The sequence below is a fragment of the Nuphar pumila genome, chromosome 4, assembly GCF_984573655.1.
Source record: "Nuphar pumila chromosome 4, dmNupPumi1.hap1.1, whole genome shotgun sequence".
NCBI lineage: Eukaryota > Viridiplantae > Streptophyta > Magnoliopsida > Nymphaeales > Nymphaeaceae > Nuphar > Nuphar pumila.
This window is the reverse complement of record NC_143252.1, coordinates 119,195,697-119,221,619: the sequence shown is the minus strand read 5'-3', so window position 1 is coordinate 119,221,619 and position 25,923 is coordinate 119,195,697. Positions and strand designations below refer to the sequence as shown.

At 37.4% G+C, this 25,923-nt stretch overlaps 1 protein-coding gene across 2 annotated transcripts in view; it reads right to left on the bottom strand.

Moving 5' to 3' along the window:
- LOC149840808 (trihelix transcription factor GT-4-like) overlaps positions 1-21,992 on the bottom strand; it is a 37,475-nt gene extending 15,483 nt beyond the window's left edge. For both annotated transcript variants that reach the window (XM_090003346.1, XM_090003347.1), the window contains exons 1-2: positions 21,118-21,992; positions 9,722-9,760 (exon numbers count right to left, since the gene is read on the bottom strand). In XM_090003346.1, coding sequence (XP_089859472.1) covers positions 9,722-9,760; positions 21,118-21,682 — 604 coding nt within the window. In that variant the 5' untranslated portion in view covers positions 21,683-21,992. The remainder of the gene's footprint in view (positions 1-9,721; positions 9,761-21,117) is intronic.
- Positions 21,993-25,923: the final 3,931 nt, after the last annotated feature.

Below are 25,923 nucleotides of genomic sequence, written 5' to 3'. Positions count from 1 at the left end.
CTAGGTGGCTCAAACCCAAAAAAAATAGAAAAATAAAAAAGAAAAAAATAAAATTAAATTACAAACATATTCTGAATGGAATATGCGTAAAACTGAAAATGTCTAAACTACCCCTATGCCTATAAATAGAAAAATATATATTTTATATATATAATTAGGATAATACATATGCATATATACAATATATGAATATGTATTATCCTTTATATATATATATATAATATATATAATATTACAAAGGTTGAATGATACATTTTAACAGATGCTCCTGGTATGGACGTACCAAAGGGAAAAGTCCGTTTGCAAAAAGCGCTTTATGGTTTAAAACAAGCCCCTAAGGCTTGGTATGCTCGATTTAATGAAGTAATGGTTCAAGATGGTTTTACCTCATGCTACACTGACACTGCCCTGTTTGTCAAAAAGTTTGATGTAGGAATTGTGATTTTACTGTTGTATGTTGATGATATGTTGATAACAGGTAGTGACATAAAGGGCATCTGACTTACTTTCTTGGTATCGATGTAGCCTACTCTCATAGAGGTTATTTTTTGTCTCAAACTAAACTTACCTGTGAGATTCTTGACAGATCAGGTATTACTGACGATAAAATTTGTGAGACCCCTGAAATTGTGGGATAAAAAAAAAAGATCGATGATGGGACACCTTTGGAGGATCCTACCCCCTACCGGCAACTTGTGGGGTCTCTAATGTATCTTAGCATTACAAGGCCAAACATCTCTCATGTCGTGCATACTGCAAGCCAATTTCAGCATGCTCCTACATCCGTCCATATGAGTGTCGTTCTCTGAGTTGTTAGATACATAAAGGAAACTTTAAACAAGAGAGTTTTCCTTTCCTCATCTTCTGAGTTAAATTTAATTGCATATACCGACTCTGATTGGGGAGGTGACTCAAATAACTGTCACTCCACCACAGGTTTTTGTATTTTTTTAAGAGAATCACTGGTCTCATGGAGATGCAAGAAACAATAGAAGGCGTCTTTATCATCCACTGAAGTAGAATATCGAGCCATGACTTCTACAACTATGAAGATTGTCTGAATTCAGCAGTTGCTGCAAGACATGGGAATTCAAATCCAAGTACCCACAAAGTTGTATTGTGATAATAAGAGTGCAATCTATATTGCTAAAAAACACACTTTTCATGAGCGAACAAAGCATATTGAGATGGATTGCCATTATGTTAGAGAAGCATATCTACAAAAAGTCATTGACCTTCCTTATCTGACTTCAAAATATCAGTTGTCTGATTTCTTCACCAAAGCGCTTTGCTCACCCAGATTCAACTTTCTCCTTGGTAAACTTTTGGTTATTGCGCCCTAAGTTTGAAGGAGGGTGTTAAAATGTATCTCTCTTTATATATATATATATAAAGAGGGATACATATATATATGTATATGTATACATCTTTAGATATATGTAAATATCTTTTTGTAAAGCCCACAAGGGTATTATAGTTATTTCCCCCCTTTTTGCGCATATTCATAATTATGAATATGTTGTAATAATTTTACTTTTTTACTTTTCTTTTTATTTTCTTTTTTTGTTCTTTTATTTTTCGTTGACTAAGGTCAACTTGGAGGGGGCTCAACACTAGTTGTTAGGCCCCTCCAACGATTAGAATTCTAACTGTTGGAGGGGCTCCAACAGCTAGTGGAGCCCCTCCAAGGCTCATTTCCTCTTATAAATAGGGGAGATCCCCCTTTATGTTTCTCACTTCTTGGAGCTTTTGTTCTCCATTCTTCTCAATAAAAATTCTTTATTTTTTGTATGCCTTTGTGCATTTGTGTTTCTTTATTGTACCTTTGTGTACATTTGTTCTAAGTGTTCTTGTGCATTTATGCACATTGGTGGTGTTGTGCTTATAGCACACTTTATTTCCTTTTTGAGATATTTTCAGAGCTGGTTCACACAGCAGTTTATATGGATGCAGTTTATACCAAAGTTACCGGAAGCGCCTAGGTAAGTGGGGAAGCACAAACGCCGTGCTTTCGAAATGCGTGGGGAAGCACGAAACGCCGCACCTCCAAAATGCGTGGGGAAGCGCCACTTTTTAATGGGAAGCGCGCTTCCCATTTATGGGAAGCATGCTTCCGTTTAATGGGAAGCCCGCTTCCCATCACGCTTCCCCCATTTTTTCAATTTTTTTTATTTTTTATTTATTTATTTTTTCGCTTCCCCCTCGCTTCCTAGGTCGCTTTCGAGACGATTCCCGATTCACTCCTAAGTGGTCCCGCGCTTCCCGCTTCCTAAAATTTTGAAAGTGCCTCGCTTTTCGCTTCCCGCTTCCAGTATCGCTTTCCGCTCCCGCTTTCTCAACTGGCAACCATGGTTCATACCTATGCATTGCTCTCTCTCTCTCTCTCATATGCATAGATACATATATATACATATAGAGAGAGAGAGGGAGACAGAGAGTCACTAAAAAAGAAGAAAATAAAGAAAAAATATATAATGTATATAAGAATAAATATTTAACACTTTTATAAAGTCATAATAATCTAAAGGATCAAATTTCAAGCCTAAACTGTAAGGATGACAAAAATTGTCTATTTTGACTTCTGTTTTAAATTCTTACTATTAAATCTAACAATACTTCCTCTCCATGTAACTGTATGGTAACACCGGTAAATACATATGCCCTACCCCTTTTTCTTAAAAAAATGATAGGAAATCAAATCCTTCACTTGTTTTTTTCTTTTCTCTCTGGCTTATGATTTAAATGAAAGTGCAACATGAGATAAGAAAAAAAAGCACATAATCCAACATATAAAAATAATTATGCATATAGTTTTTTTTTGTCCAAAAGACATGGGAGTTATAGAAAACAAAATTCCAACTATCATCTTCCCTGATTGTATTTATAGAGAAAAAATTTAAATAAAACTATGCATATGAAAAAGAAAATTTGACTAAAGATAATAATGTATTCATACATATGCATTGAAATCATGCATACTCCTCTTATGCATTAGATCATGCATATTTACTTGTTCCCTTAATTGTGATATATTGAAGAATGCATGATGTTATTCCTTAATGCATGTTAAATATCTTTAATGCTTAAACTGTAATCTCTGTTGTTATTAAATGTTCTCTTATGCTTAATAAATGTTCCCTATTGCATGAATGATTATTTCAGTTATGAATGTGTTATATTTATGTTTCTCTAAAATATTGCATGAATCTTATTTATGTTCTTTTTACTTATTTGATTCATTAGAGGGACCTATACGCATAATTTCTTGAATTATGACACCCGACTTTTTGTATTTTTTGCAGCCTCAGATGTCTAGTGGGCTGACCTGCTTCTGAGAAGAGTCACGAGAAGACCACACGACTACATGGCAAATTCTTTAAACGGCGTGGCTCTTTCCTTTTGTCTTTCTTTTGCTTTTTTTACTTTCATTTACTTATGTCTCAGACTCTTTACAACAACAACAACTACTACTACTACACCTTCATCCCAAAACAATTGGGGTCGGCGATATGAATCAAAAAAGAAAATCATTATGGGTCTTCCACATGAATCCTTCTCCTCCAATCATTTCTATCCAATGCCATGTCCTCGGTGAGGTTCAAAGCATTCATATCCTTTCCTATCATCTCCATCCATGTCTTCCTAGGCCTACCCCGACCTCTTTTAACTAATATATTTTCCCATTTCTCCATCCTTCTAACTGGAGCATCATTAGGCCTTCGCCGAATATGTCCAAACCACCGTAAATGATTATCTCTCATCTTATTTTCAATGAGTGCAACGCCTACCTTCTTACATATCTCCTCGTTCTGAATCTTATCTTTTATTGTATTTCCACACATCCATTTAAGCATATGCATCTCAGCTACACTCATTTTTTGAATATGATGTCTCTTGGCAGCCTAACATTCCGGACCATGTAGTAAAACGGGCCTAATAGTCGTCCTATAAAACTTTCCCTTCAACCGCAATGGCATTCTACGATCGCACAACACTCTAGTTGCACTTTTCCATTTCATTCACCCAACCTTTATCCTATCATTTACATCTCCATCAATTTCTCCATACTTTTGAATGATAGATCCCAAATATTTGAAACAATCATCCACCGGTATCTCAGACTCTTTACATTTGAATAAATAATGTTTGGTTTGATTTTGGGTTTGCTATGAAAGATGAGTATAAGATCCCTTGTGGTGGTGATTGTAGTTAACTGTAAAGGCCCGGGTCTATGAGATTGTTTCCTCACTTGCTAAAAAAAAAATCCGCACCTTTTTAAGGGTTATGAGTTGGGGTCGTTACAGGTTTGGTATCAGAGCCCACCACAAAATCTTATATTTTATCATCTTTTTTTTACCAAAATTTTTATTTTTGGTAATTGAGCCCTATCCAAGAATGCCAACAAATCGTGCCTCGTACTTCAGAGCAGTCTCCTTCATTGGTAAGGCTACGAGGTATTTTTATAAAAGTATTTGAACTCCTTATGTATTCATAGTTTAATTCTTAATTTTTTTAATATGAATTAAGAAAGTATGATGTGCCTGTATAATTGTATTTATTGTATTCGAGATCAATCCTAAGAGGGTAGGATTGATCGGGATATACCTTTTCTAATTTTTCATGTTTTAGATGTATACCTACACTTATTCGGTATGTTCTAATTTCGCGAACAAAATTCTTTTAAAGGGGTAGGGATATAATATCGCATTTTTTCACACTTAGCCATTTTGAGATGTTTTTCAAAATTTGGCTAAGTCTGGGAGAAAAATTGTTAGAGGCTCGATTCTTAGATTGAAGTCTTTGAGTCTGGGCTTGACCCAGGTCTTATCGACAAGGTCGAGGCGAGCCAAATGAAACGTGAGAAAGAGTTTTAGTTTCGACCTTTAAATTCAAGCGAAATTCGAGTTATTTTCAGGCAAATTTCGGAATCTGGTAGTCGTGTAATATATCGTTGGATGCGTCTCAGAATTCTAAGCACAACAATATCTTGTTTTCCTGATTTCGAGTTCTGGTTTGCCCGAAAATCGCATTTTTTTGAAAATTGAGTAGTTTATCGAAATGGATCCGAGGTTGGATCGGATTAGATTCAAGTCCCAGGAACCAAATTTTTATGGATTTGGGTTCTACTTAGGTCCTACTTAAATCTTGATTTGATCCAGATCTTGATCCATTTTCGTTCTTGGAAATGGGTTTGGATCTTGGATCCGGATCCAGTTATTTTTGAAAGTTTTTAAATATTTTAAATTAATTAATATTTAATAAATAAATAAATAATATTAATTCCAAATTTTGGTTTAGGGCTGAGTAGGACTTCTTAAAGAAGTCCCTATTCCTACCTAAGAGAGAGTTTTAAAAGTTTATAAAGTTAGAAAAACTACCAAATGTGGAAAAGTCAACATTTGGTAGTATTTAGAAAAAAAATAGGAAACTAAAAGAGAGAGAGAGTTTCACCTTTTAGGAACTTTTAGAGAGGGCCGGAGAAAAGGGGGGGAGGGGGCGTCACCCCCTCTCCCATTCATTATGCACTAAAGAAAAAAAAAAGAGAGAGAAGAGAAAAGAAAAAGAGAAAGAGGGAAAAGAGGAGAGAGAGAGAGAGGAAGGAGAAGAAGAAGAAGGCCATCTTCTTCTATCATCCAACGATTTTTTTCACCATTCAACCTTGTTCTTTTTTCAATCCACCCAAAGGTACGGGTTTTCTCTTTTGTTTTTAGTAAGAAGAAGAACATGGATTGGATTTTCATGTGATGTTTTTGAGAAAAAAATCCATGGGAGAAGAGTTAATCTAGTTATTTACTCTAAAATACATGGATGAAGTTTTGTAGATCCGCTTTCATGGAGGTATTTCTATTTTATACACTTAGCAACAAAAAAATTCTGGACATGTGTATTTTTATGCAAAAAACGCATGGGTTTGACGGTACAAATAATTTGTTAAGGGTTGATATTATGGTATGATCGACCTCCATGGATGATCCATGTTTTTGGATCGTTGGATGCACCAAAACTCATGTTATAATATTTTATCTAAATGTGTGTTCATGAAAAAAAAAATCTGTGTTGGTGGCCTATTGGTTCATGGTATTATAAAAAAAAAGGGTTTCTATGTTTTAAAAAAAAAAGGAAAATAATATAAGTATATATATATTTTTTTATCCCTTGGTGGGTTGGCGGTCAGGCCAGCCGAATCTGGCCTGACGTGCCAGGTGTGGCTGGGTCTGGTTGGGCTGAACCAGACCCAGCAGGGTGCTGGCTGGGCACCTGGCAGCCCAAGCCGAGTGGCTCGAGGCCAAGGATGTGGAGGTGGTCGAGGAGGTGTTCAGAAGGAGGTGGTCGAGGCCAAGGATGTGGTCGAGGCCAGATGTGTGGGAGGTGGTCGAGGCCAAGGATGTGGCAATAATGTTGGTCGAGGAGGTGTTCGTCTTCTTCCTATTCCAACCAATAATGGACCATGTCCTACATGCCAGATGTGTGGAAAAAGGGGACACACCAATTCAGATTGCTTTTGATGTTATGTTCCTACTTTCAAGCCTCCCACGATTCCTTATTGATGCAGTGAGGGCACGATATTCTCACGATAACGGGTACCCAAAGGATGCTCTTCGATGCAGCAACAAGGAAACAAACCAACAAGTGATAGCTCGGCCGTTGTCGTGTGGATGCCAGAGCTGAGGGCTGTTAACACAGCGACGGGACCGGCGTCACCTCTTTGATGCAGGGTCGACCTTCATGCTGGCCTCGACAAATGAGGGCACGACCTTTACGGCCGAGCAGTATGCAGGGAGAAGAAAGAGATTCACCGGAAAAAATGGTGTAGAACTGTATCTCAGTGAACGTCAATCGAACAACTAATGAGACTTCAATCGAACAACCAGATGAACAGTCCGAAGGAGAAGAATGAAGGTCACCGTGAAAATACACGCTAACTGTTTATTTTCATTAACCAAGCAATCAATAGTTGAATGCAATAACAATTAGGAAAAAGAAAACAAGAGGAATAACAGTGAAAGCTGAACGTGACAGAGGAATAATAGAAGTAAAACTGCAAAGGACGTGCGGCTGAAAAGAAAACCATAACAGGAAAAACTAAAGCAGAAAAAAAAACAAAAGGCTGAAACAAAAGGCTGCGCTGAAATTTTTCCATCCCCTTGTACGCAACCCTAAGAAGTTTATTTAAAGGCTTCAACTGGATCCGGGTCTCGGGTCCGGTCCCAGACCCGAAACACGTCTGTGGGCTGTTGGATATGGGACGTGCTCTGCATCACTTATCCAAGTGTTTTCGAACATACTTACCCCTCAGAGCCAAGACCTGGATTTCAGCAGCCTACACATCCAGATTATGATGCTTCAGTTGTTGGACAGACATAGGATATGGATGCCTTGAGTATGGCCTTTAGTCAAGTTGGATTTTAGCATGGAGGAGTTGGTAATGCTGACCCGCACACTATTTCTGGAGGAAACAGGTGGAATGTTGATCTTATTATTCCCAAGTGGACAGCTTCGTCTAGTGTGCAGCCACCGACTTCCCAGAGCTAGGGATGGCAGTGAACCGGGGCGGGTGCAGGGGACAAGCTCTCCACCCCCCGCCCTGTCTCAAAACTTTGCCCCCCATTCCCGTGGCAGGGGGAACTTTGGACCTCCACCCCCACCGCGTCTCAAAATTACCGTTGCCATCCACGCCCCCAGAACCATCCCCGTCCCCGTTCCAGGTAACATAGAAAGTTAGAAACAAACATATAAAATCTAGCTACAGGTTGGTGAATCTACAGCTATTGTTACAAACTTGCGTCTAGAATCCAAAGCACACCCATCAGTTCTACATCAAAAATTTGCTGCAAGATCAGAATCAATGCGTCAACATGAACTTAAATACCTATAACTGATACAAGAAGTCAGTTATCACAGTAATCTGCACCGAACAGCAAGCATAACCTTAACTAATCCCATAACCAGACACCTCTAGAAGTTTCCATAAATTTTCACACAATAGACAATGACAGATCACCCAATAATTTCATTATCAGATAATTACTATAAAAATTAATTGAACTGAAAAGTTTTTCCCTAAAAAATGAAAGAAGAAGAAAAATAGTTACTCGGGAATTGCCTTAGCTCGTCTATGAACAATCATGATAGTCTCAATTTTATCTTTTTATGTGTCTACATGAGATTTTGTTATCTTTTAAAGAAAACCCAACAAAAAACAACTCTCCCTGTACCAAGAGCACCTCTATGGTACCCATAAATTCTACTGTTACAGTTATTACCGGGGCTCAAATGAAAAAAGCACACTACCAACCTATTTCGAACAGAAATCAACCGAGAAAGGAGAAGATGCCAATGCCAGTAACCAGCCAATATCTAGTTCCGCCTTCTGCCACTGCATCCTTTTGCGGCGACTTAGACTTGTTAGAGGAAGGAGAGACGAGAGAAATGGGTAGTGGAACTTATGGTTAGGGGTAGAAAACGAATATATATAAAGGATTTAAATGTCATTTTATAAAATAATAAGGGTATATTAGTAATTTTAATAATAGGATCGAGGGCAGGTTGGGGCGGGAGAAAGAATAAGTCCATCCCCCTCCATCCTCACATGGGTTTTAATTTTCACCTCCTTCATTGGTTCATTCTCCATTTCATGTCCTCTATCCCTGCCCCAAATAGGGTGGGTTTGGACGGATCCCTGTTTCCCCCTGTACCACTGTCATCCCTACCTAGAGCACTTGGTTGGTTGACTTGGGTGCAGCTCATCACATTACAAGTGACTCTAGTAAGCTTTCAAGCATTGTGCCTTATCACGAAAATGGTAGAATAGTTACTGGTGATAGAAAACATCATCCCATTACACATATTGGCACCACCATGATTAATACAAATCACGGTTTTCATCTTCCAAATACTTTTTGTGACAATAGCAGGCAGCAAACCATGGCACGGTCCAGTATTGAGACCAAATACAGAGCTATGGAGATAGTAACAGCAGAGATCTTATGAATTCAAAATTTACTTACATCATTGGGTCAATTCATCAACAGATCATTATTGTTTTGTGACAATAGAAGTGTTATTGTCATTATTTCAAATCCAATTCAACACGGTAAAATGAAACATGTAGAACAAAATCTAACATTTCGTGAGGGACAAGGTTGAGACTAAGGAGATTCAACCTCTTTTTATCAAGGGAGATCAAGTGGCACATCTATTTACCAAGCACTTGCCTACTGCAAGATATTGACATCTTAAAGGCAATTTTTGCATGGTTGTTTGCAACCCATGTACAATCTGAGGGGAAGGTTAGAAGAGTTGATATAATGTAATAAAGTGGTATTTATGTCATTTGTGTGTAATATGGTATCTTGGGTATTGTAACATTATGTAAAGGGCAGAATTGTACATCAGCTTATAGATTATAATCTATATATAAAAGGACATCCCAAAAGAATAGGGCATGATCCTTATTCTTCCATCTCTCTTTCACCCTCCTCTCTTATTTTCTTTTCTTTATTGAAAAGACTGCAGGACACGAGTTCCAAGGATGATTCCTGTCAATATCTCTATTATTTTCCTGTTCACAGTCACAAACTTGCAAGAAATCCAAAAGGAATAAGTAGCAATTGAGCAGGCACATACAACTCGTAAATTTCCTAGCTGCTATCAAGATAAAAAAGATTAAGGTGGAATATTGCAAAGTAAGAATGAAATAATTTGGAAAAGAACTAGGTACCTTCCACGGATCCAAAAGGAATACTAGCATCTTCAAGAACTATGCACACAAGAAAATAAGAAACACCAATGAGAATTGCACCAATTTAATGAAATCAATACAAATCCATAATTTCAAAAAAAATCCACCTATCTTATCAGAAGAATTCTTGAAACCCTACTTACATTCCACAAATGCCTCAAACTCCAATAATCCGGATAAGAGAAGGAAAAGAAATAAAAAAGAGTGCACTACCATAAATCAATTTTATTCTCTAATAGTTTTGACTCTTTGTACTTAAGACTATTATTTACCTGTTTTTCAAACATATCAGACTATTTGGTTTTTCTTAAATATCATGATTTTTTAGTTAACAATTAAAATTTTCTCAATCTGAAAATGATGGTTACCAATTTTGAGTAAGCACATGGGAAATGTGAGAGGAAGCATATGGAAAATGTGAAAAGAAACATGAGAGAAGCATATGGAAAATGTGAAAAGAAACATGAGAAAAGCATATGGGAAGCATGGACGAAGTGTGTGGAAAGCATAAGGGAAGCATGGGGGAAGCAAAATTACTAACAAATTTCGAAAGGCAAGAGCATCGTGCTTCAAAAGCGAACTTCTGGGGAAGAGAGTTTCCCACCTATCTAAGGAGCCTCCAGAACTCTGATTTCATTTTGCTAAGTCAACCTACAAAGCAATCAAGGTGCTTTGAGTTAAAAGATAGCCTCAAGAGCTATGTCACATAGGTGCGGATGCGGATGCGGATGCGGATGCGGCGATGTAGCACTTTAAAAAAAACTTGGGTGTGGGGGTGGAGGGAGGGTAAATATATATAGATATATAAATATATATAATTTTTAACAATTTTAAGTTAACACTAATGAAATAAAAACAATTATCATATCAGCAATTCATCATGCATAAATTTATGCAATAAATCAAATTAACAATCTACAATTTCTATTCCTCATCAACAAAAAATAACACCACATTGTTGTGGATATATATATATATATATATGTGTGTGTGTGTGTGTGTGTGTGTGTGTGTGTGCATTTATGTATTTATATATATAATATAGATAAATTTGGACTTGGTTAGGGTTAACTAAATCTACTTTTGGACAGAAATGGATCTGAGTGTAGTTGAATTCATCTGACACAAAGGAAGCCATGTCCAAGTGTCGCACACGCATGGGTGCGGGTGCGATGCAGGTGTGGTGCCCTGTTAAAAGAGTTTGTGTTACATAGCTCAAGAGTTATGTTTTTGCTTTGAGCACGATTTTGACCCCAAAAATGTGGTTTTTGGTTCTTGCACTTGGAAGATGAAATAAAGTTCAAAGATGCTAGCTTTCCAACATATAAAAAATCACTCAAATCTGACATTAGAGTAAAAAACTGCGCTTTGCAAGTCAAGCTGTCAAGTTGAAGAAGAAGAGGAACCTAGATTGCAAAGTCACTTTGCAGTCCATTCTAGAAAATCCGTGAACCTTTCAAAGTCTTTGTCATTTGTGTCATCGTCCTTATCTTTAAAAACTCAAGGTAGGACAGTAATTCCTCATTTTTACCATCAAATTAAGCAAGTACATTCAAATACTTTATCTTCATCAAAATGTGGCCAATCATAGGTTCACTATTCCCAAATGTGGATGTCCAGATAGTCCACATTCCACCTTATAAATAGAGGATGCCCGTAGACGCTAAGAGAAGGGATTCATAAAGGTCCAATCTTGAGCATTTTATGTTGTGCAAGAAGAGTCCGTACCTAGTCCTACCAGTATCCATCATTCAGATTTGGATCCACTAAGCCAAACTTCTGTCTATAGACGTGAATTAGTGAAAGTTCTACCAGATTTGTGCTGAAATCCCTTCGAGATTGGTGTCATTTTCAACTGCCAAATTGAAGAAATTGTTCAGTTGATAGAAAATGGGGCCCTAGGTCCAAAGCCGATAAGATCTATTTTCCATTGTGGTTATTTTCCTAATTATTTTGAATTTTGCATTTGAGCTCGTGTTTCTAAAAACTACTATCTTTTGTTGAATATCGTTCAGTAACAATGGTGTTAGCCACCATTGTGCCTCATGATAAGGATTAAACAATGGATGTAGACCTCTCAAGACTTGGAAGGAGGCAGTTAGAGGTGACATGAAAAAACTATAAAGTGACCGAAGTTTTAGCTCTGGATAGACAGGAATGGAGAAGCAGGACATGTAAAGCTGACACCACGTAGTTGGGATAAGGCTTGATGATGATGATGATGATGATGATGAATGGATGTAGACTATACCCTTTGTGGAACCTGAAAACCTTGAAGAAAGTGTGACCTATTTGAATTATCTCTTTTTGAAGGAAAAGGACTTGTTCATGTTTGAAGTGCCAAATTGTTAGACATATTTGTATTAATAAAGAATTCTGTAAACAGTATATATATATATATATATATATATATCATGCACAGTAAGTGTAGGTGTGTGTTTAAAACATACACAACCCAATACGCCTTTGTACCTTTCTTTGTTAAATGATGTTGTATAGGCCAGACTTGTTTCACAGCAAACGCCAACACCTGTACCCATGTGACAGATATATAACAATTAACAAAGAGGCACAATTGTTTAGCTTCTCTAGAATCAGCTGATGGAAGTTATATTTTTCCTTCACTATTTTTTTTATATTTACATGAAGAAGCCACCTCCAGGATCAGAGACCTAGCCGCGCTAGCTCTGCCGGTCGTACTTACGATCACTATCCTAGCAGCATAAAACTCCGTGGGCTTACCCCTTGCCCCCATAGAGTCGCCACGTTTTGGCTTGCACAAGGGATCTTTCCTTCACTATTTCATCATTGGAAATTCAATAATCTGATAATTGATCTCTTCTCTATAAGTGCAAGAGAAATTGTCTGCACTAGAAATGTTCCCTCTAGTAAATGCCATGTTTTACTTTAATCAAGCTTAGAAGATCCCTTTCATGCAGTGTCACCGATATCGTTGATATTTTGAAAATACCGCAATATTATCGGTATTTCAAGGTCAGTCGATATTTTCTGGAGATTTTCCTGATATTTTCAAAATAATGCCAAAATAAAAAATATTGTGATATTTTCCCGAGAATTTCCCGATAGATTCCCAAGATATCCAAAAACATATTTTTATATATTTTAAGTATCTTTTTTTGTTTCTTTTATATTTTAAAAGATTTTCTAGTTGTTTCTTTATATTTGTGTACGAAAAACACTACAAAAACTACTATTCTTGTCTTTTTTATTATTCACTATATTTTTTTCAATTTTTAAAGCTTTTGAGATTTTCCTGAGAAAAAACACTTTTTGAAAATATCTCCGAGAAATTACCTTGAACAATATAGGTGACTGTGCATTCATGTCACCTGAGGTCATTTATCAAACTTCAATGTTTTTCTCCAAACAAAAGAAAAAACCCAAAAAGGAAGTAGTATGGAAACACCAAACAACATTGACAAGTAACCATCAAATAGAATATATAGTCAATGAACATTGAGATATTAGAAATGTTTGACAGAATAAAATTACAAGATATACTAGGTTATAATTCATCCAAGAATTTTTCTCGACGCATTGCAAAGTTACCAAGCACATGGATGTGGATAAGGGAGTGAGAGACTCACTTAAAATACCTTTTCCACTTAAAAAACCTTTTATTCCTTTAACAAGTACCAACAAATAGGTAGAACATTTTTTCTTCTTTTTTGAAAAGCCTTTTGATAGGCATTTATTCATTGCAAACAGGTCTCAAATGATTTGCAATTGATCATGTTGAATCTTTGCAACATATCCTTTGCATATTCCTGCTGACACATCTTCAATTCAATTGTTTGTCCTATACACCTTTATATCAGGAAAATAACACAGGTTGTCCAAGTCTTTGATTAAAAATTTCTTATTTAAAACAATTAAATTTCAACAAATAACTCGAAAGAGCTTCCTGTGATGATAATATCATCAACATATAATGAAACAATCACAAGCCCTTTTACTCCTCTTTGAATTAAAAAGAGCTTCCCTTATAAAGCCTCTTCTAGTGCATTATGAAAACTCTGAAACCAAGTCCTAGAGCAAGAAAAAAAATGATTGAAAAAATAAGAGTGTGTTGAGAAGTTCCCGATATGACCATACAGTGGATCTGATGTAGGCATGAATGAGAAACTCTATGGGAGAACCATGTCAACATTTTTTTTTCTTTTCTTAGACAAAGAGAACCATGTCAACAAGAAAAAGGTGACAGAACCAACAGAAGAGAAAATGACAGTCATGGGAACTGAAGCAAATAAAACAGATGCATGTCACATGGATCCAGCTATAGGTGTTGGGATACAGCTATTTTTATGTTCCCCAATATGACAAGTATGCAAGGGGATATAGTATGAGTAAAAATGGAAAATCCAAGTGGCATAGAACAGACCTTCTGAGATGGACAAATCTTTATTGAATCAATTGGAAAATATTTGTGAACACAACAGTACCAAAGTTGCTCAAAATAAGAATTAGGCAATATTATGTCATTTCAAGGGTTTGCAAATGTAAGAAAATTAAGAGTAACTTTTTACAATGACCAGAAACGCTTGATGTAGAGGTCAAGCATTTATCATCTCAAAGTAACTCTGTTACGTGGTTATGTATGCAGGAATGAGACACGATGGCAGATATGCTTGGCACAAGATGATAGTTTTCAAAAATTAAAACAGGGGGACATAGTCATAGACATACACAGATGTATGTATGTGTGTGTGCATGCGTTTGTGAAATATCGTGTGTTTTTATACTATATTAAGTTATGAGACTTTCAGAAAAATTGGCTAAGTGTTGTAGAAAAATCAGTAAAATACTCGTTATTAGGTGGCATCAATTGAGTCTGGGTTTGGTCCAGGTCTCATCGACAAGACCTAAACGAGCCAAACAAGAAGTGGTAAAACTTTTATTTTTGACATTTCAAATCAAGTGAAATTCAGGCAAAATTCAGAATATATATATTTAGATGTGTCTCGAAATTTTGAATTCATCGATATTTTACTTTTCTAAATTCGGGCTACGGTTTGCCCAAAAATCATATTTTTTTCAAAAAAGGCCCACCTCGATGAGGTCAGGTCTAGATTGGATCGGACTGGATCCAATCTGTATGATCTAAGTTAATATGGTTCTAGACCCAGTCCACTCATATTAATTAGTATTCGGTCCAGTTCAAGATCCATATAGATATTGGATATAGATTTGGATCTTGAATCTAAATCGAGATCCAAAATCCAAGTCCAACGAAATTAAAGCTTTAAATACAAGGTAAAGGTTTAATTTAAGAAAAGTTAGAGTTAAAAAGACTCCCAAAGGGGTAAGACACCCTTTGAAACTTTCTGGACATTTATTAATTAATTAACAATTAATTTAATATTAATAATTATTTAATTCCAAAATTTATTTTAAATATGGTAGTTACCCAATTAAGTAAGGTTTCTAGAAGGGCCCAATTTGTTAAAAGAACAAAAAGGTAAGTAAAGAAAAAAAAAAAAAGCAAGAAAAGTCAACAATCTTTTTTTTTTGAGAAGAATAGGAAAGAAAGTTGGAGATAGAATCCCATGTGGGGCAGGACTCTATCTCCCAACTCAAATGGGAAACTAGAGAGGTGTCACCCTCTAGAGGATCCCATCTTCTATAAAAACTCAAAAAAAAAAGTAGAAAAAAAAGAAAGGAGAAAGAGAGAGGGAAAGAAAAAGATGTTGGAGAGGAGAAAGAAAGGGAAAAGAGAAGGGAGGAGGAAGAGACCTTGTTCCTCTCCGACCATCCAACAATTTTTCCGGTCCTTTTCTAATTTCAACAAAGGTACGGGTTCCTCTAACAATTTGAACGAGAAAAACGGCCTAAGTCAAACTTATATAAAGTTTTTGGTGGAAAAAAAAGGTAGAAACCTGATTTTTTATGAGTATATATATATATATAGATGTGCCGATTTGAACATGTGAAGGGCAAGTTTTCCCTATGCATCGAATATGTAGAGGCTTTGGTTTTCATGTACAGAATTGATATGTGTAATGATTATTTGTTTTAGCATATGCATAAAAAAAAGAGGGCAAAATGATATTTTGTACATGTCCTTAAGGACAGATTTGGACAGACCTGTCTGATTTTACATATGGACAGATACCTGTCCGGTCCTACGCATGGACAGATCTGGACAAACCTGTCTGGTCCTGCGCATGGACAGATCTGCCGTTATTCACCTACGGGCAGATCTGGTCCAGATCTGCAGATATTTTTATCAGTTTGGATTGAGTATAAGGCCGCTAGTGTTAATGAAAAAAATATATATAACAAAATACATATTCATGTGACTGTTTATGCATGTTATTATAAGACTGTTCATGTTTTATAAAGTGTCACCAAAATACATATTCATGTGACTGTTTATATAGGTTAATCTAAGACTGTTCATGTTTTATAAAGTTTCACCAAAATACATGCTTTTATGTAACTGTTTATGCAAGCTTTTATATGATTGTTCATGCTTTGTAAGTGTTACCGAAATACATGTCTTTATGTGACTGTTCATACTTTATAAAGTCTTACCGAAAGACATGTTCATTTAAATATTCATATGACTGTTTATATGACTGCAGTACATGTTCATTTAACTACTCATTAGGTTGTTCATATAACTACAATACATGTTCATTTGACTGTTTATATCACCGAAAATACATGTATACGACTGCTTAGGCTTCATAAAGTTACACGTTAATGATGTGCGAAAATATAACTGTTTTAGTGTGATAAGAGTCATCACATACATCACTATTATGTGCAGAAATATTTTGTTTATGTTGTGAACAGTGTCCTCGAATACAGGTTATTATATGCAGAAATTTAGAGCTGTTAGCCAAGAATTTCTGAAAATAACTGGGACTACTTATGGCCACCGGCTGGGGCTGTGATTGCTTTGTCTAAGCCCAGTCGACTGCCACTGAAGGGCACTGTTTAGCTTTTCTTTTAAGACCAGTCGACTGTCAATAGTTAGAGTTCAAAGTTGTTGCTATGTACCTCAATGACTTGACTCGCGGTTTGGTGTTCAAGAAGAGAAATTGACTGCTGCCCAACACTATTTGGTTGCATGTTTATACATGAGAAACATGCTGTCAATAGTGACTTAGTGTTGTCCCGTGTGCGGGGCAGCATAGCTTCGGACTCGGTAGTTACGTTTTGTATCCTGAGCATGCTCAAATTAGCAAAAATAATTGTTGTTTACATATGCTCGTGATATCTAATATTATGTTAGCATAAATATGCATATTATGAACACGTGAATTCTGAAGTTATATTAATGTTGCGTTAACATGAGCACGTACATGTTATGCATAAGATGAATCATAAAAACAAAATAGATGTTGCAAGCGTGTGTTCATATACATATGTAAATTGTTTTTATATGTACATTTGTATTGTGTGTGAATAAATGTGCATTTGTGGACATGTTGAATTATTGTGTAGTTACATGTTCATTATGGATTTTTGTACAAGATGCATTGGTGGTCAGATGTGAACGACTCTAGGCCACGAGCAGGTATTGCTCTAACTCTTATTTTATGCATTGCAAAATCCATTTGAAACTTATTGGTTTTTTGAATTAATTGCACAGTTAAATTTTGTAACGAGCCAAGGTCTTGTGTTGTGTTTTACATGTTGATTTGCAAAACGAAGCTTTTGTAAAGAATTTGTCTTTTGTAAAGAATTTGTCTTTTGATAAAAAGATAAAAGAGATAAAACAGTGTAATTAATGTTGTTATTTCTAGATGTCCCTTCCACAGTGTGGGAATCCTAGATAACGGTTTGGAGAACTGTGAGGATACTAAAACTCCGTGTGTGATTGTGCCCCTAAACCCGATATGATGGTTCACCTCCCGACCACGTTTTTAGGGAGTTTCAACCACTTTTCCTGGCGATGGTGTTGTAGACACAACTGTTGTTATTGGTATATCAAGAAAGTGACATCAGTGGATGTTGATTTTCCTAGTGTCTCGACATTAGATGTTGATTTTTAATGTTCTGATGGATGGTGTTGATTCCTGATATCGATCGAGGAACGAGTGTGAAACCCAGTAATAAAATACAAATTGTATATTAAGCTACAACTGGGAACCTATCTTGAACTTCGAAAATTTGTGATGTCCGTTTTGAGTATCCGCGAGTATTAATGAAAAGTAAAACTAAACTTGTGTGCACTTAATAGAGACATGCATGCAAAAGAAAACTCTTATAATAACTTAATAAGTTATTCATGCATGTGCATTAGAATCATGCATACTTACTGTTCTGCATTAGTTCATGTATTCTTACCTGTTCTGTTTCATGTGAGATATTGTTGTTGTATGATAATTGAATGGTTATTTTGATTATGAGACAGTTGTAGTTTATTTTCTCTGAAAACTTGCATAAATTTGATTTACGTTGTTTCTTGCCTATTTGAATTTTTAAAGGAATTCGCATAAAAATCTTTGATTATTATCTAATACTATTTATGTTTTTCACAGCATCTGAAGCCTAATGATAAGGACGTTTGTCATATGGAGCTTACGAGACTGCGTGACTACTTCTGATATTTTGTTTGGGACATTGTGGCTCCATAATTTTAGACATTAATTTAATTATGCTCTTAAACTTTGATTAGTGATTAATAAAGTTAATTATTTGATTGTTGGTTCAATGTAAGATCCCTTGTGGTTTGGAATGTGTTAAGTCTGTGAGGCCTCAGATCCTTGGGTTTTAGTTTCCACAATTGTTTAAAAAAAAAATCCAATGTTCAACGGGGATGAGTTGGGGTCGTTGCAGTTTGTGTGTGTGCATGTGTTTGTGTGTGTGAGTGTGAGTGTTGTGTATATATGATTCTTAACCTAAAGCAACAAAACATGAATATCATTTCAAGTGCCAACTCTTGAACAACAATTCTAAATCACTATAGTTCAAATAATAAAACTGTGTTGAATTTGAAACATAAGGTAATTGATGAAAAATTTTAGAAAAAAAAGAACACAAGTGAATACAACATAAGTAATCAAGATCATTAAAAAAGAAACAGATAAAGTTAATGACACATTATTGATTGTGTTCGGCACTGGTTTGGCTATGTCCATGAAGTGCCCTAGTGCATTCGGGTGTTGTGCCATGTTGACACGCGATACGCATACTAAGTGTCTGTGAAATAGCAATAGAAATGGTGTTTCACTTCAACGCTTAAGATGATATTTAACTACTTTTGTTAAAATGATAGAAGCATATGCACTTTTAATGGGATCTCCTATTGATGGTGTTTTGAATTTTTGAATTGGGGAATACATCAAAATGGCTACTAGCTGCTTTCCATCTTTATTTGTTTCTTTCCATTTCAGTTCTAGAGTAAAAGTTAAGCTCTTTCTGAAAATTGAGTGGCCATGAACAGAGGAATATAGGGTAGAGGTTTGGTGCTTCCAAAGTTTCAGATAAAGTAGAATGACCATATTCATGCTAGTTAAAGAAATATTGTTGTTACACGATAATCATTTTTGGGATTGCTATTATTTTGAGTCCAGTTTCATCTTGTTAATAATAAATTCTTCCTCAAAAGAGAAGCTCTTATGAAATTTCTGCCCCGTTTTTGCTGATTTGGATATGAATCCAAGGTGCCAATGATCAAATCAGTTATTCCATGATCGTGACATTAGTAACAAGTACATAAATTTATAACTCATCTAGAAACTCGTAAGTACAGTATCAAATTAAATATATGTAATTCTAAAGTCATGCCAGGTTGCATGATATGAAGACACAGCACACAACCAAAAGGATGTCATTGGCAGTTAGCTATAAAAGCATACATGACAGAAATAATGGGATTTTAATTGAAAGCAAAATGATTATTTGTCATGAAGCTGAGGAAAAGGACAAAATCATGCTGCAATAGCTCTTAGATGTGAAAGACAGAGATGCTGCAAGACCGGATTCAGGACAGAAATAATGGATCTTTAATTGAAAGCAAAACGATTATTTGTCATGAAGCTGAGGAAAAGGACAAAATTATGCTGCAATAGTTCTTAGATGTGAAAGACAGAGCTGCTGCAAGATCGGATTCAGCAATATTGTAAGAACATTTAGGAGCACCCATGAGGGAAACATCATAGTAACCTTAGAATAAAACATTAGTCATAGTGCATCTAAGTTCAGCATTATTGTAGTTCCACAAATTATTTCAAGTTCTCACATGGCTCTAGAAACTTTAGACAACAGAGAGGATGATTAGACAAAATGAGAACCCATGAACAACAGAGAATCTGAGAATGAACTAAGCTGAGCTACAGAAATAGAAACAAATGGCTTAAGGTAGTATATAACATGAAGTTTGCCGTCTTCTACTGACAGAAAATGATGGTTTTCAGTCACTTGTTAAAAGAACTTGCCGCACAAATGACCTTATAAACATAAGAGAATTACATATTCAGTAGTCACATTGACATTAGTTAGATTTGGGTTTGGAGTTTGGACAGTTACAAATCTGCACATCAACCATACAAAAAATGAACAGGGATAGAGCTTAAGAATGCAACAACCAAGCTGTTTTTGGATTATCATCTTCTGGGATTGATTAATCCTTTGCATAGTTTATAACAAATTCCGACACAACAACAGCTGAGACGATGATGTAATTGAAGCCGTGATAAAATCAGTTGACTGATATATGCCTTGACAAGACATCCGAGTGTCTGAAACATGGTGAGATGGTTTTTTCTTGTTTGGTTTCTCCCTGCCAAGGTGCTTTCTTTAAAGGAGTTCAAGGATCGGGCAACAACATTGCAATATCATGAGCAAATTGGGGCATTCATCATTTGCATAGGCTGCGGACATCGAAAAGACACACAATAAGGTAGAAACAGAGTTCTCCACTGTACCTAGTAAAGAGTTGATATGCAGAGTGAAACCAATAAAACAAGTGCGGGTATGTATGTCCAATCGGTATCATGACACACAGCCCTCAGTAGTAATTCATAAACCCCTTGCGCACCATCAGGCACTAGAGTTGCCGATGGTTGCCGATCCATTATCCATTCGTATACTGCATGAAAGTTTCAGGGATTGAAACCTTCACTGATATAGAAAGCACATAGATGAGACCACAATCCCTTAAACTGATGCACGCTAAGGTATTAGGAGCTAGGTATCAAATTTTCAGTAGTGAGCTATATGGTGCACCCAAATCCTAATAATAAGCTAAAACACATAATTCAACGGCAAACTCTCACTCAAGCATTTAGGAACACCAGCTCAAAATAGCACATTTGAAAGATCCAGTCGAAAGAACTACATGGTTAGCAATCACCAACGATAATAACAGAGAAAAATGGAGCTTTTGGTGAGCAAATCACCTTTATCAGAGTAATGCAAGTAGGATTCGACCTTGGAAGGTGGGCTCTTATACGGAGCGTTCTTCATCCTCTCCCTGAGCAAGTCCTCCAGCTCCTTGTAATACGACGTCTTCGTCGATCCGCCTCCCCCACCACCGCCGCTGCCACTGTTGCCCCTATCATGGTGCCTCGCCTTCTTATACTCCTTGAGGAGATTCCTCCACTTGTCCGTGCACATCGTCGGCGACCGATCAAATCCCTTCTCCCTCATCTTGGCCGAAATCTGATCCCAGAGATGCTTGTTAGACTTGGAGGTGTTGAACATGCCGTCCGTCTCGTGGCGGAGGGCGATGAGCGTGCGAATCTCCTCCTGTATCCACGTCTCCGCCCGTTTCTTCGGCTGCTTGATGTCGTGGTGATTCTCGCCGCTGCTCTCGGCCAGGATGAGCTGCTGCTGCTGAGGCTGGGGCTGCTGCTGTTGCAGTGGGGAGGGCTGCTGTATGCCGTTGGCGACCACCTCCATCATCATCTCCCTCCCTTCCTCCTTGTAGAAATCGATGGGTGGCCCTTTATCTGCCAGATACATGGTGGATGGCTATGTTGGCTTGGATGGTTGAGTAGGTAAGGAAGAAGAAGAAGAGGAAAAATGGAAAGAGGGGAAGTTTTAGCTTTGTGGGGAATGGAAGTCTTCACCCAATTCATGGTTTTTTGTCCATAGAGGGCAAGATGGGAGGCTCTTTTTTCTTTCTCTTATTTGCATATATGAGTGATTGGATGGTAGGGGAGCTGATTCAGTGGGGAGGAACTGGTACAGCAGCAGGGGTTTTTGTGGGGTTTGCTTTTTTTATTTTGTAGTGAAAGAAAAAGAGTTTTCTGGGTTGTTCTTGCTATTGGCTTATACAGGAGAGGTAGTAAGAACCTGTCCTTGCTTCATGAACGACACATCCCAAATACCGTCTTTTAATTTCCTCTTCGATTTTTCTTGCTTTTACGTTTTTGTTATTTATGGTAGTGTTTGTTTCTCTGTTTGTGTATGAGACAAGAAGATATCAAGTTGGGACCTTTTGCTGCCAATCGGGATCAAGATTTTTTTGGATTTCTGACAACCCTTAACTGGGACAGTGATGATAGCCATGCTTTTTGTGGAGAGGGTGGTGCAAGCACATGGGGCTCGTATTTCCGTGTATGTTGAAATAACTTTGCATCGGACTTTGGTGTTGTTGTAAAGACTTAAGTACTTTTTCTTGTTATTTTTCTCATAAAGTGATGGTTTGCAAAAATGACAAAAATGCCTTTCATTCAAAAAAAAAAAACAAATAGTTCAAAAAAAGGATAAACATGTCCTTCATCCAAAAAGTCCAGGATGATGTTGACTCTTCAAAGTCTTCTTCTTCTTTCTCCATTCAAAAAAAGGACAAACATGTCCTCCATCCAGAAAGTCGAGGATGATGTTGACTCTTCAAAGTCTTCCGTAAAACACTGTAAAACTCTCTCTTTCTCTCTAGATAAGAAATCAAGGAAGGCAAAGAGTTCTCCCTGGAGAAGGTCATGAACATCAACTCTCTCCCTTCTCTGTCTACTTCTGTGCACATCTAACAGACGATCATACATTGCTCCATCGTCATCTTTTTCTTCTTCCTTCTCCGTAAAACACTGTAAAACCCTCTCTCTCTCTCTAGAGAAGAAATCAAGGGAGGCAAAGAGTTCTCCCTGGAGAAGGTTGTGAACATCAACCCTCTCACTCTCTTCTCTCTCTACTTTTGTGCCTGATTTAGAGTTTTTGCCCTTACAGGAGGGGGGTCCGGGGGCTCCCCCCCGGCGGGGGTCCAGAGGGGGCCGCCCCTGGCGGAAAGCAGCGCCCTCCGGACCAAATTTTTTTTGGGCCTTCCAACCAACAATGATTTGTAGTATTATCGGGCTTTCCTACAGCAATTTGTAGTATTTTTGGGTCTCCAACGAAACGCTATATTGATTTGCGGAACACACTACAAATCGCAAATCGCTATAGCGATTTGTAGTGTCTTCCGTAAATCGCTATAGCGATTTGTAGTGTCTTCCGCAAATCACTATAGTGATTTATAGTGTTATTCAGTAAGCAAATCGCTACCCGAATTAGGACAAACTTGTCAGTGTCATATCTCCCTAACCGGAGGTCATATTCCAAAGCCGTAAAAAGTGGTGTCTTCGTTACTGAGTCTAGTTTATTTCTGTAAATTTTCAGCGATTTCTATTGTCATTTCATTCTTCATTTTAACTAAAAAATAGACCCCTATTATTTTGTGTTATTTGAGTTGCACAACACCATTCTCGCTTGATATCCACATCTTGATTCTCGCATGCTCCTTGTTGGATTTTCCATTGATTTTTTCCAACCTTGCTTGGAACAAAAATATGTTTTTCTCACCACGATACCCTGTGCATTTTTTGACCACGACACCCGGGACCCGTGCCGGAGGAGCCCCCGGACCTTCCTCCTGTAAGGGCAAAAACTCTAAATCAAGTTCCACAACGAATCAAATTGAACGATGCTACCTACGCTGGAAGGAGCCCCCAAACCCTCCTCCTATAAGGACAAAAACTCTAAATCAAGTTCTACAATGAATCAAGTTGAACGATGCTATCCACGCTGGGAGGAGCCCCCAAACCCTCCTCCTATAAGGGCAAAAACTCTGAATCAGACTCCACAACTCATCAAGTTGAATGATGCTACCCACGCTGTGAGGAGCCCTCAGACCCCCTTTTTGTAAGGGTAAAAACTCTGAATCAGACTCCACAACTCTTCAAGTTGAATGATGCTACCCACGTTGGGAGGAGCCCCCAGACCACTCTCCTGTAAAGGCAAAAACTCTGAATCAGGCTCCACAACGAATCAAGTTGAATGATGCTACCCATGCTGGGAGGAGCCCCCAAACCCTCCTCCTGTAAGGGTAAAAACTCTGAATCAGGATCTACAACTCATTTAGTTGAATGATGCTACCCACGCTGAGAGGAGCCCCCAAACCCTCCTCCTGTAAGGGTAAAAACTTTGAATCAAGCTCCACAACAGTCAATGTGCAGGTCAGTCGCTGCTTGATGGAGCAATGTAAGATCTTCTGTTGGATGTGCATAAAAGCAGAAAGAGAAGGGAGAGAGAGAGTGAGAGGGTTGATGTTCATGGCCTCCTCCAGGGAAAATTTCTTTCTCAGATAATCCTGCAGTGCAAAGACTGGGTCTTAAATAATCATCTTCAGGGCACATAAGTCTTTACAACCACTCCTTTTCAAGAATCATTATTTTTTTTTGCACCAATGGAGGAGAGGGTACTTAAGTCTTTGTAATCGCATCAAACCCCAATGCTAATTAATGCTGACAAACATGGGGATACGAGACGCACATGCTTACATACGTGGTGCTCTTTGGGACCCCCGAACATAAGATGTAGCTAACTGCCCTGTTCGGGGGGGGGGGGGGGGGGGGGACATATAACCTGCTTCCCTTTTTGTGGTATTGAACAATGAGTTCCAATAATATCATTTTCATATTAGAAATTCATGGTTTGCTGGATTTTCTGAATTCAGAGTTAGAGGAGGTCTAACGACCAAACAAGTTACTGATTTAAGTTTTGGCATCACCTGGCAACGGATAGAACCGTGATCAATATGTCATGAACTATGTCACTTTGATCGTGACTGCCAAACATGTACATTGCAGTCGGAAAAAAACAGGTATTTGACATTGTGGATATTGCGAACTTCAAGGAGTTATTACCAGTTTGTTTGTTTTTTTCTTTCTTTACTCTGTGAGGGTATGGAATTTGATTTTACATAGTTTGGGGCACCTTCATCCATTGTCCGTAGGGCTGGTAAACGAACCGAGCAGCTCGTGACTCGGCTTAGTTGGGTTCATTCATGATCAGTTTGTTTTAAATGAGCTGAGTCTGAACACGAAGTGTTCAACTCGGCTCAGGAGAGTTCGTGTGTATATATATATATAATGTATAATATATATTTTAAGTGTAATGTATAAAAAGTTAATGCATAAAATATATATAAAAGGAAAAGAACAAATGATAAATATATATATATATAAATTATTAAGTGTAATATTATATATATATATATATATTCCATGCATAAATAACACCGAATGTTTTTACATGAGTCCCCTCGTGTCTGGTTCATCTCATCCAGGGATGAGCCGAGCTCAAGCTCTGCTCGGCTAAAAAGGAACATGTGTCTGAGTCATGAGCTCACTCCACTGGTAAACAAGCCGAGCCTAAACATGCTTTGTTTGGTTCGTTCAGCTCATTTTTCAGCCCTAATTGGCAGTAGGTTGGCATATGGGTCAGGGATGGCCGGACGCTGGTTCGAACTTTCAATGAGTGGTTTGGTTTTGTGTCCATATCCTACTTGAAATACATGATAAATTTTTAATCTTGGGGCTCAGCGTGGTTGGTAGGAGCTGTCAGTGCACGTCTCATGGGACATTGCAGCTTCAAACCCTAACTGATGGGGTCTGCGTAACCCTAGCTTGCCTTTCTAAAAAAAAGATCTGACCTTTTTTGTGGAGTTAAATATATTGGTTTTAATGTGAAATAGATAAAATGGATTGGGTCAGACATGGAATATGAACCTCTTTATTTATCTGGATCAGATACAGATCTGAGTAAAGCCAAATTGTGAACCATTTACAGAAGAGACTGTATCCCTTGGAATTGCTTCTGTCAGGTAGGATATCAGATCTAGATCCGACCAACTTGCACCCTAGGATGTAAACAGTTTGGATTTGGGTTGGGTATAGTCAATACCAATAATAGGATATTGGCTAATCGAACCCAGGTTCAAATTT